Source organism: Mustela erminea, chromosome 8 (assembly GCF_009829155.1).
Source record: "Mustela erminea isolate mMusErm1 chromosome 8, mMusErm1.Pri, whole genome shotgun sequence".
NCBI lineage: Eukaryota > Metazoa > Chordata > Mammalia > Carnivora > Mustelidae > Mustela > Mustela erminea.
The window spans coordinates 102,219,026-102,231,484 of NC_045621.1; the positions used below are offsets into that span (position 1 = coordinate 102,219,026).

The 12,459-nt window shown below is 49.4% G+C and overlaps 1 protein-coding gene across 1 annotated transcript in view; it reads left to right on the forward strand.

Moving 5' to 3' along the window:
• MARCO (macrophage receptor with collagenous structure) overlaps positions 1-10,370 on the forward strand; it is a 37,574-nt gene extending 27,204 nt beyond the window's left edge. Inside the window, exons 12-16 of the mRNA XM_032353853.1 lie at positions 5,977-6,021; positions 7,015-7,113; positions 7,636-7,680; positions 8,238-8,414; positions 10,096-10,370. Coding sequence (XP_032209744.1) covers positions 5,977-6,021; positions 7,015-7,113; positions 7,636-7,680; positions 8,238-8,414; positions 10,096-10,226 — 497 coding nt within the window. The 3' untranslated portion in view covers positions 10,227-10,370. The remainder of the gene's footprint in view (positions 1-5,976; positions 6,022-7,014; positions 7,114-7,635; positions 7,681-8,237; positions 8,415-10,095) is intronic.
• The last annotated feature ends 2,089 nt before the right edge of the window (positions 10,371-12,459 follow it).

Below are 12,459 nucleotides of genomic sequence, written 5' to 3' on the forward strand. Positions count from 1 at the left end.
ATCTAGAGAGAAGGAAGAGAGCAAGCGAAGTCATGAAAGAATGAGGGGGGGCTCTGTAGGCTTCTGTACCTGGCATCTAGGGTTGGGGTGTGAGAGAGCGTCAGGAGCTCTGGCCAGAGGGGTGGGTGGGGGCCACGTCCTGGCTGGCCCTGGACTCTGAGCCTTCAACCATTGGGGTTTTCCTGAAGATCATTGAGAGTTATGGCACAGGCTTTTGTAGTACGTGCTATCCTGGGGTGCCTGGGTGACTCAGTCATTAAGCATCTGCCTTTGGCTTAGGTCATGATCCCAGGGTCCTGGGATCAGGCCCCGCATCGGGCTTCCTCCTCCGCAGGAAGCCTGCTTCTCCCTCTCCCATTCCCCCTGCTTGTGTTCCCTCTCTCACTATGTGTCTTTCTATCAATTAAATAAATAAAATCTTCGGGAAAAGAAAAAAAGTACCCACTGTCCTTTCAGCCCATCCAGCCTCTGAGCTGATTTCTTTTTCACGACTGTGTCAGCCAGGGCCAGGGATCTGCTGCCTGAGGCCATATCGATGCTACCTGAAGGCCCCCCCAGGAAGGTCTCACCTTCTGGTGTGGTGGTCAGCTCTCCCTGCCTTGTTGACTGCCTCCTCCCGATCTTAAATATTTCCACTTTCCTTGCTCCCAGATCCCAGGAGGTCTGACTTCTGGGCATGAGGCTGCCCTACCCCTGAGTTTTCTGCTTGGCTTCATAGTGATGACAGCTTTCAACCCTCAGTTATAAACAAGTCTCTATCCCAACCCTTCCCCACCCTCCCCCGATTGCCAGACTAGCAGTTCTTAACTAAGTAAGGGTATCAGGAGTAAAACATGATTTTACCCACAAGGGACACTGTGCCCCCTTCCCAGGCCCCCAGCCTGTGTCTCCAACTCTCTGGAGGTAGGAGATTTTACCCTGCACGCTGTACCCTGGGACGGTTTACCTCGGAAGAGTCACTCCGATAACAAGCATTTTCATGATAACCTAGTGGGATAAGCACTCTCATTAGTGCAACTTGCCCACACTTGAGGAGCCAGGAGGAGGCACAGTGAAGGTTGGAATCGTAGCCTGGCTGGCTCAAAGCCTGGGGCCTTACCCATTACACTCTGTCATGCTCTTTTCCTTCCTAGGCAGCCTGAGAATACCCTTACCCCCCCATCAGGCATTCTAATGAACGACACCTTCCCTCTCCATCCCAGGTCAGGAAGGATTAAAGCTGAGGCTACAGCAGGCTCTTCTTCAATTCCAAGAAGGAAACATGATGTTCTCAGGCCCTGTTATGACTCTTCATTATTTACCCCAAAACCCACCTCCCTGAGAGCCCAGAGACCTTTGGCTCACAGACGAGGGATAGTTTTAACCCTATTATCAAGTTCCCATGTTTGCTGAACACTTTTTGGGGGATCTCCATCAATCAGACCCAGTGGTGAATACCAACCAGGCAAATTCTAAAGGCTATTCCTTAATTCCAGCTACCCAAGTAAACATGCTGATTACATCTTCAATTTGGAGCACGTGTTGATTACAACTTTCATAAAATTGTGTCAGTTTCCCATGCAAATCCAAATGCTTGTCTCGATCTAGTAGCTAATGGTTCCATCTCAAGAGGGAATTTCCACAGGTCCATTATCTGGCCTATTCCAACAGGTCCATTATCGGTCTACCTATCATCCCGAAGTCAGAGGTTAAGGAACTCCTGGAGAGGTTAGATTTCTCAAGTGGGAAAAGGAAGGATGAGTAGTGATCGTGGAAGATAATGCTTACTTTTCAATGTCAGGACACTGGTATTCCCCAAACTGGAGATAGTATGGTGTCTGTCTCGTGTGGGTTATATCAAGCCAGTTTTTCAACCCAATGTATTTCCTATTTTGTAAATAAAATCATTAATCTCTCAAGAGAACATCAAGACTCCCTGGATGAAAACAGAGAAATTATAGTGCCTTGGCTTGACCTAGGCTAACAGCCAGCTCCTATGATGGTGCATTAATTTAAAAAAATGAAATCTGTTTATAATTAACGATACTTCTGGGCCAGGCACTGTGCTTGGGATTTACTCCTATGATCCTAACTCATCTGCCTGTGTCCCTGAGTTCCATTACCGCTACCTTACAGTGGAGGGAGCAAACATTCCCCGAGGGTGAATCCTCTCCTTGGGGTCTCGCAGGTAATGTACCCTGAATCTTAATCCCAGGGCCAGATCCAAAAGTTGTGCTTTTCCAGACCATGTTACATAGAATAGCACAGAGTAAACAATTCTAAGAAAGTCGGACTCTCCTGCCCTTGCCACTCCCCCGCAGATGGTGAATCCTGGCTCAGTCACCAAATCCTCCTGCTGTCGTGAATGGTCGCTTACCGTACTCCAACCCACTCAGGTGGAATGTGCCCGTGTTGGCACCTCTTGAGAGAAAGCAGCCATCTTAGATTAAAGATGGTGACGAGGAAACGTTTTTCGTTCTGTCGGGAGGACAAACCACACATGTTATAGACGGCATGATCACTAGGCAGAACTTTCTCCCAAGGCCCTTTCCTTCACCATTCACAAAACAGCATTTTACCAACCTCCCAAAATGGAGTTATTTCTAACCTTTGATCTTTCAAAGGATTACGGAGTTATTTCACTTGGGGGAAAACGATCGCAAAATAAAAAACCAAAAATCCCACAAAAATTCATTTTAGCTCAAAATCCCTTGGCCATTTTCAAGTTTGTTGGGAAATGATGTGGGCATTTTGCTTTCTAGCATCACACCTCATGAAATGGCATTAGATTTTTTTTTTTTTTTGACAGACAGAGATTACAAGTAGACAGAGAGGCAGGCAGAGAGAGAGAGAGAGAGAGAGAGAGAGGAGGAAGCAGGCTCCCTGCTGAGCAGAAAGCCCGATGCGGGACTCGATCCCAGGACCCTGAGATCATGACCTGAGCTGAAGGCAGCGACTTAACCCACTGAGCCACCCAGGGGCCCATGAAATGGCATTAGAAGCAGCCAAGACATTTAAGCTCTGAAACACCCATCTGATCAGAAGGTCTGCATCTCAGCAGCCTTCGTGTCTAAAATATAACAAGAATCTGAATTTTCTATGTCCTTTTATTTTCCTCTTGAGGCAAAGCCAAAATGCAAATAGCCTGAAATCCATTTTCTTATCTGTATTTGAAGACATTTTATTTTGAAGGTAAGCAACAAAAAGTAATTCATAATAGCAATTAAGCCCTATATTGTGAATATAATTTCTCAGTTCATTCCAGTCCCCATATCAAAGTACTGAGTTGGTCCCAGAATTTATTAAATTCTACCAACTCACATTTCTAAGTTGCCACTCATAAAACCTGCCCTCATTTTCTTCTAAATCTCTCAGAGTTATCTGCAAAAGTCTACACCCGTCCCAGTATCGGTCCCCAACCCGCCATCTTACTTCTGCCACATAGCGCCGTCTGTCAGTTGTCAAAGTCATCCTCACTTTGTCAGGCTGCACTTAGCCTGTATGTCAAGATGCTACTTAAGGAGTTTCCTAATGTACTGGAAATTTCTACATTAAATCAGAGCTGGAAGACCTGCCCCGGGCCCATTTCCTTCTGTGTGGAATGTGCAGAATATTCTAGAATAATAGCCAGGTCCCTGCTAGCTTGACAGCACTCTGTGTTTGAAACTGGCAATTTCCCCCTCAGAGCAGGAACATTCTAAGATTTCAGGCAAAACACCAGCTGAACACTGAACAATCCAGAGACATGTGCTTTCTAACAAAATGATTTTCTTGGGAGAAAATTATTTCTCTAAGTAAATACCTTGCAAATAAATATTTTGGGTCATCTCAGCTTGATACATGTGTGACACCCAGAAAAACCCAGTTAGATGTGGTTTAGAGGAGAAACCAACATTTGTTTTCCCCATAGACAGGAAGGCTGCTCGAAGGTGGTGAGCTGGGAGCTGGTCTTTAAAGAGCCAGTGAGATTTGTTTAAGGCAGTGTTACTCAAAATGTGGTCCCCGGACCAGCAGCATCACCATCAGCTGGGAACCTGCTAGAAAGGCAACTTCTCAGATCCACTGAATCAGCAGCTCCAGGGTGGAGCCTGACAAGCCGGTTTGGTTCGCCAGCCCCATGCAGGTGACTCTGAAGCACCCCTAGCTCAGCTACTCATTTAGGGGACGGGATGGAACGTGGGAACCAGGTGGACAGGCCAAATGGAAACTCCAGGAAGATGTGAGCTGCTATGCTAATGGGGCATAGGGAGCTACAGCACTCAGTGGGGGACCCACCTGGGTTACAACCCAGTTTCACCACTTCGTCACTGTGTGGCCTTGGATAAATCACTGAGCATCTGTGACTGTGTCTTTTCTCCTCTTCGGTATAAAGGAAAAGGGCACGACCTTGCAGGGTAACTGAAAGGTGGAATGAGGTTATGTGTAAAGCCCTTAGCAGCATGCACAGGTCAGCAAATAAGGGAGTCCCTGTGATTCCTGTCTGTACAGGGTGTGCTTGTCATGTGGTGCTTTGGGGACAGCTGGGGATGGGCACTTCTTTGGGAGGGGACCATAAAGGGAGGTCATGGGGCCTGGCGTCCCTGAACCTTGGTTCCAGGGACGGACTCTTCAGGTAGAGGTTTCTGCAATATTGTGCCCTCTAGGCTGCAGACAGGTATGGACCTGTCTGGGTCAAGGTATGGACCATTTTGGACCATTTTTCTATTTACTAACAGCCAAAGACAGATGTCTGAGTGCGGCTTCTCCTCTCTAATCTTGACACACACCATTCAGATGCCGATGAGCAGAGGAAATTTGTGCTGCCTCTTCTGGCTCAGGTCACTAGTGAACAGTTAGGGGGCTTGTTGGGCCAGGAGCCAGGAGCTCCTGTGGGCCAGGGTCTGAGGTGCTTCCTCCGGAGGGGAGACAGATACGTGCAAACAGGGTCCGTGGGGTCTCTGGGGCAGTACCTACTGAGTGCAGGCCAGACACGAGGCTCAGCCCATGACACAGATGACATTTCAGTCTCAGGACCACCCCCGAGGCAGCCAGGAGACTCAGAGCAGGAAAATGAGTCTCTGAGAGGACAAGTACATTGCTCAAGGTCACAGAGACAGATGCCAGCCCAGGCCGTCTGGCTCCAGCCCTTCTGCTGCCTCGGGAGGATCACGCCATCCATAGGCGAGGCCAGAGAAGTTTTCGTAGTCAAGTGACATCTGACATCTTAGCAGGTCTTACAGGCTTGATCTGAGTTCTCCAGCAAACAGAATGGGTGAGGCATTCTAAAAAGAGGGACCAGAGCAGGTGCAAATGGCTCACGGTGGGCTCGGGCCTGCCTGCCAAGGTCTGGCCTCTGAGGTTCCTCCAGGTCTTAAAGGAAACTCACTAAACCTCAGTTCTGTCCCATCCTTCCCATGAGGGGCTGAACTAGTTGCCCTCTCAGATCCTTCCAGCATGTCCTGCTTTTCTACAGCAGAGGCTCTGAATTCCTGTGGCTTCTGACCTGGCCACACGAATCCTTAGCTACCTTAGGGCCATGATGAAAAGAACCAATAACTTCTATGGAGCATCTGCTGTGGATGAGGGCTCCCCCCACCCACTCCTTGAGCCCCAGGAGTCTCCTCCACAGTCGTCTGGAAATAAAGGTGCCTTTATTTTCAAAATATGTCTCACTTCTTTTCCAATAAAATGCAGGCAGGAAGGAATGGGGTTGAATTTATACTCCGAGTCAGGCTATCATCAGACCAAGAAGGCCAGCCAGTAAATCCAGAGTCTGTCTGTCTGTCTAACTCTGACTTTCATCCACTACCTTTCTACTTCACCCCAACACGTGTCCCCATTTATCTGCGGTCTGTCTCCTTTTATGCTCAGCTAAGGAGGCTTTAAACAATCGTGGAGAACCAATGTGTCTTTCCATCTGCATTAATCAGACAAAAGGTAGAGGTTGTCTAAGATTAAAAGTGTCTAATATCTAAGTTTTATTATCTTCCCCCCCCCTTTTTTGTATTTCGATCTTAGGACTTCAAGGACAGAAAGGAACAAAAGGAGAATCAGGAGTTCCAGGTAAAGGGCCGGCTTCATTTTAATTTCTCAGAACGATGTCTGGAAAGGCTCGTGCTCGGAGGGCAGGTCTTGTTGACTTTGAACATTCTGCTTTAACCTTCCCCTAGAGCGGCTGTTTGAGGCTAAGATTCCAGGGCTCTGTCTCTCAAGCCTCAGGTTCTTCCCCTGGAAAACCTGGAGAGGGATAGAACTCAGGGACCTGAGGCAATAGAGAGGGGACCGAGCTGAGGGTGGAGAAGGGGTAGGAAGGGGCTGGAGAGCTTGGGGTCAGCTGGTGGCTTCAGGGCATGCGGCCTCTGTGGAGCTGGGCTGCCTTATTCTCCAGGTCCCAGGCTGCAAGACCTCTGCTTCCCCATGCCTGTGCTGGTCCCTCTCCATCTTCAGTTTGTCCCCTGAAGCTCCTCTTGTCCTCCTCTGGCTGCTTGCCACTGGCCTGTTATGGTCACCATGGTTTTCCAAGCCCCTGCCTGTGGTCCGTCACTGAGCACACGTCTTCACACAGAGCACTTCTAGTCTTCTCCACAGCTCTGCCCTGATGAGGGCCAATGTGAAACTTCTCAGACACATTTCTTGAACTGGCTTTCTTCCTCTGAGCTGGATATCTGGTTCGCATTTAAACTTACTAAAGCAGATCTCGAGGCCTAGAAACATTCTAGCAAGTTCTCCCAGAATGGCCAGAACTTCCACACAATTGTGTTGGTCTGAGGAAGACCAAAAGCCTCTGGAATCCTGTCAGCTCTTGTGACCCGTGTGTTGTCTCCCAGCATTCATGTGAGAGTCAGTAGGGGGAGATCACTGCAGTACCCAGACCCTGCCCGCCCTCACCACCTCTCCCAGGTGGACCGAAGGTGCAGGCTCAACAACCAAACAGTCCATTCACGGGGGTGGGGAGTGCGCTTGTCAAGGACAACCCAGTCTTTAAAGACCAAGGCCCTCGGTCCCCCTTGGAAAGCAGGGCAGAACATCTGATGGAAGGGTCTCTCTCCTCTCCAGGCCCTGAGGGCATGAAGGGACAAAAGGGAAACCCGGGCCAGGGAGGCCTCACAGGTGCACCTGGACTGAAAGGCCAAAAGGGAGAGCCGGGAGTGAAAGGTAAGGCCTCGGTCTGTGATTTATGGGCTCTAAGGAGAGGCCCTGTTGTAAAGAGCCTGGGAGTTTTAAGAACCAAAGGTGTAGAGGTTTATTGGCTCCCTGGACAGTTTCTGTGCTGGGATTGCCCTCAGCCCTGAGGATACAGAAGTGAATGAGGCACAGCCAGGGCATCCTGGGGGCCAGACAAGTGAACGTGCGTTTGCACGACGCCCCGCCGAGCCCTAGCCACCAGAGCTTTCCACAAAGGAGATGCCGCCCCTCCCTGTCTCCTACCTGTTCAGTACTCCTCAGGAATCTAGTTTAAATCCTCCCACCATAGGTCAGGTCTGTTTCGTCTTCTTCAACCAGTGGTGCTCAGTCCCCATGATGCCCGGTCACTGGCAAAGCTGGAGCAGAGAATCTGACCTCCCTGCCCCCACTCTCCTCCCCACCACCGGTGAGGAAGGGGGAAGGGATCCTGGCTCGGCTTCCTTTAAATTGTGTGGGTTCTTTCTTTTTCTTTTCTTTTTTCCCTTGCAACAGGAGCTTCTGGAGCACAGGGAACTCAGGGAGAAAAAGGCCAAAAAGGTAATTATTATTTCTATTCTCTTTAATGTGTGCCTTTGCGGGAACTCAGTGCTTGAAAACTGTAGGTGTGGTAGGGAACAGACCCTGGTTCTCAGAGAAATGCCTCATTTGGGGAAAAGCTAACAGACTCAGCCTTTGGCGAAGCCCATCCATGATGATTTAGAGCCACAGCGCAACTGCTTTTTTAGCTCCCATTCCCTCTCCCTTCCTGCCTCCCCCCTTCCTTCTCTTTCTTCTTCCCTCCTTCTCCAAGTCCTGCTCCTTCCCTTTCTCCCATCCTCCCTTCTTTCCCTCCTTCTGTTTTCCCCTCAACTGCTCCTTTTCTTCTCCCCACAAGACAAGGTGCGATGCAGCCAGCTGGGTATGCAGGACTGGCTGCAAGCGGACAGAGAATGCTGAGCCGCATGCAGGAAGTTCCCGGCTCTGGTGACAGTCCAGCAGGGGGATTTCCCCTGCCCCCGAATAACAGAACTGCCAACCAGAAAAAGGCTGAGCCTGCAGCCACACAAAGCCCTAGGCTGCTCTCTTCCCCTCTCCCACGTGTGTCTTTCACCCAGGTGAACCATTACAGACCGTCAGGATTATCGGCAGTAGGAACAGAGGCCGGGCTGAAATTTTCTATAACGGCGTCTGGGGGACAATCTGTGATGATGACTGGGACAATTCCGATGCCACCGTCTTCTGCCGCATGCTGGGCTACTCCAGCGGAACGGCCCTTACCAACATGTCACCTGGTGAGTGGGTCCTTGGCCAGGAGCCTCTCTCCTGGAGGCTTTCCCTTTGGTTGCAAAGGACTCCATGAATCTAAATTCATGGTTAAAAGAAAAAGATTGGTTTAAGCAACTGAAAAGTCCTGCTGGTCAGTGCCTTCTAGGCTGGCTGCCCCAGGACAAAGAAGACCTGGACAGCAAAGGCTTGGGTGGGGCTCTGTGCAGCATAGAAAGCCAGAATGCTCCATGGCCAAGGGTGTCTGTGAGTCATGGCTCTCTGAAGGACAGCCAGGTGCCAGTCCTAGAAGAACAGAAAAGTTTCAGGGTGGGCAAACACAGGTGCTCATCTCAACTTCTGGAAACTGGAAGCCAGGACACGCCTTGATCATCTTCAAGGAAAAGGTGCAAAGGGAAAAATAAACAAATCAGGGCAGGGACTTCCTTAAATCACTTTTGGAAAGACGTCCTGGGGTGCTAGACTCAGGCTATCTCTTTCAGCAAAAACTTCAAACTTTCAATAAAGTAGTCAAATCCCCAGACTAAGACTATTTCTTTGGCCATAAGAGCTGACCTGGCAGGAAGATTAGGTTGTCTTCTCCCGCCCCAAAAGCTCTCTGCCTTTACTCCACCCTACAGTGCCTACCTGGTTTTTAATCTAGGTACCAGTTGGCTCGTAAAACTCCTTTAAAGTATATATTTTCCTCATATAGATTACACTTACATAGATCACTACACTGTAAACTGCGTGTAAAAGTAAAGTACTGTAACCAAATACAGATCACCCTGGGTTTACAATGGGGTTACATTTCAATGAACAGAAAGTAATTTGAAAACATTGTGTCAAAGATGCATCTAATACAAAACAGGTCACCTACCAAGTCACAGCTTAGCCTCATCTGCCGTAAGGATGCTCAGAACACCTACACTAGAACATAGTTAGGCAAAATCATGTAACACAAAGCCTACTTATGATGAAGTGTCACTAGACCATGCCATTGATTGGACACTGTACCGAAGGTTACAAACAGCATGGCAGTCTGCATACGGAATGGTTGCCCCGGTATCATGGGTCCGCCGTTTGCTCTCACGAGCACCTGGCTGACTGGGAGCTTCTGCAGCCCAGCATCTGAAGAGCGCCTCACCCCACATCCCCCTAGCCTGGGAAAAGATCACAATTCAAAATTCCAAGTATGATTGCACCATCATAAAGTAGGAAAGTCATAAATCAAACCATGGTAAGTCGGAACCATCCACCATCCTGCTGTTTTCCTCTGTGCTGTTGATCTGAAATCGATTATATCAGGAGGAAGGGATTTGGAGGAACATGTGAATGCTTTCGAGCCAGAGAACGGCCTGGTTCAAAGGCCATTTGAGGAAGGTGGGTACAGCAGCAGGACTAAGCAGGAAAGAAACAAACACTGGGAAGTCCCCAGGAGGAAATTTCAAACACTGCATAGACTAAGTATCAGTAATTATAAATAGATGATATATATCTCAATCTATCTTAATCAATCTCATCTAATCTTTGGATGAGACTTTTGTTAAAGAGCAGAAAGCAGAAGGGAGGCAGACTCATAGCAGGAGAGGAGACCGGCCATCAGCACCTGGGGCCCAAGTGGCTGTGAGGGAAATTGGCAGTCTACCCCAAATGTAAGTTTGGCGCTAATCCTGCTTCCCTCTTTCTCCCTGCTTTCCCTATATCCAGGCAGTGGGGAGATATGGCTGGATAACGTTGCCTGTCAGGGGACAGAGATGACCCTCTGGAATTGCAGAAAGAACAACTGGGGGGCCCACAACTGCAACCACAACGAGGATGCTGGTGTGGAATGCAGATGACCCCCCAGAGTCCCTCCACCATGCTGTGGCCGGAAGTGTCTGCAGACAGGGACACTCAGCTCCCCTGCAGGAGGGCCAGCATTCTCTGAGGGGTTGTTCTGAGGTGGGATCACTAATAAAACTCAAAACATGACCTGGTAATGTCTTTGGCTGTGGCTGAACTCATGAGTTCATACCTTCTGTTCCTTATTGATGGGCCCACTCAAAGGACACATTTCACTGAGTTCTCAAAAGGGGACAGTGGAATCTCAACTTATAGCCAGGGAGAGGTGGGACTAAAGGGGTCCTAAATTTGATGTGGAAAGTGAAGAGTGCCAGTAGTCAGAATGAGGCATGACCGTCCCTGTCCCTTCCGCTTGAGCTCCAGGCCTGGAGCCCTTCACCAGCAAATGGGGAGGTGGGCATGTAGCTGACACCATGCTGCATGCCTTTAAGCATGAAAATGACTTTTTTGGGGATGTGAGCTCCATTAATGAAAGGACTGTTGTCTGTTTTATTCACCCCCATCTAGGGGCTTGGTAAACTTGTATTTAATCAATGACCGAATTAAACCAAGAAGGTAGAGCAGCTCATGTTCTGAGCAACTCAGCTCCCCCATCCCTTTCCAGGCTTCCCCCAGGGTTCTATACTTTCTGAGTGCGATCTCATGTGCACGCTCTCTCTCTCTCTCTCTCTCCCAACATCTTCTAATTAGTCTTCCCTGCACTGCACTTCACCAACCACCTCTTTGTTCTCCAGGCAGCCACCTGAGACATCTTTTGAAATGACAAAGAAACCACCATAGGGATCCCTGCCTAAAGCCTTCAGTGGTTCCCCATTCCCCAAGGCAGGGCGCCACACTCTTCGCCTGGCTTGCAAGGGAGAGCCCCTGACAATCAACCCCACGCATCCCTCTGGGAACCTCGATGCTTCGTTTCCTATGTTACGACCAGTATCTCCCACACATTACATGACAGGCTCTTGCTGTCTGTTTTTTGATTGATTCCCTGAATAAACGAAGGAAGGGAGGAAGGAATGCTGTACAGAGCACTCCACTTTGCTGCACTAGGATGGCTTCATAGTCTCCTGCAGCTGGAGGGCAGATCCTGGTGCCTCATACTCTAATTATTGTGGCTAAGGACACCCCGCCACCACCACCACCAAACAGTTTCCAAGGTGCAAAGGAATGCTGAATCTACTACTTGGTCTTTTGTAATTTATAAAGTTAGCTTTCAAAATAAACTCATGGAGCCCCTGGCGTACTAGGTGTATTATAAATTTCAAAAGTTCATCTCTTCCTGCTGCCTCAACATCCCCACAAACATGTCGTGAGCACCCAATCTGGAGAACCAAGTGTACCAGGATGATAAGATGGGTCCCTGCCACCAGCTCCCCTTCTTACCTCCTGTGACTGTGACCCAGTGTTGGTCAAACACCAAAGAGCCCCAAGGACAACCCCTCTGGCCGTTTGCCTTGTACCCACCCTGCCCCACAGTAACCGCCCTGACCCACAGGTTCCTCATTGTCTCTCAGTTCCCCACATGCATGGCTGGACCTGGTCCCTTGGGGCTTTTCCCACATGGTCCCCTCTCCCAGCCTGCAGTGATTCCGTCTCTCTAAGACCCCTGAGTTTAATAAGCTTTGTTTTCCTGCACCTCTCTTGAGTGCCCTCTTGTGGCTGCCCCTTCGTGACCGTCCCCTAAAAAGACTGGGAACGTTAGAGCATCACATGGTATGTGATATTATTCCCATCCTAGAAATGAGTCAACAGAGTTGCAGCGAGGTTAAGTGATGCGGTTTATGGCTCCAATCCACCACCCTTCTCTCTGGGGTATTCGCAACGTGACTTCGCCGCCAAGTCTGTCCCTGGTTCACTCTCTGGGCATCCCCAGCACATTAGGAACACTGGTCCATGCTAGCCCACTGGGGGATAAGTGGGCATGTGAAGCAGGGTCCACTTACCCCAGGTGAGGTCATCCGCCATCCATCCAGCCTCTCGCTGGCTGCAGTCCCAGTAGGGAGTTCAGCCAAGGCTGGTCAAGCCTGGCCCACATCCAAGGAACTAACTGTTCAACCAACCTATGATCTCGTGAACACCCACAGTTTGTTGTAGCTTAAAGCCACTAAGTCTGGGGTGTGGCGGTTATTAGCAATAACCACCTAACGAAATTAATTTGACTAAGGACACACAGCCCGGAAGGGGCAGAGGGGGGTTCGAAGCCAGGTCTGTCTGACACTGGTAAGGTTAAGAGAC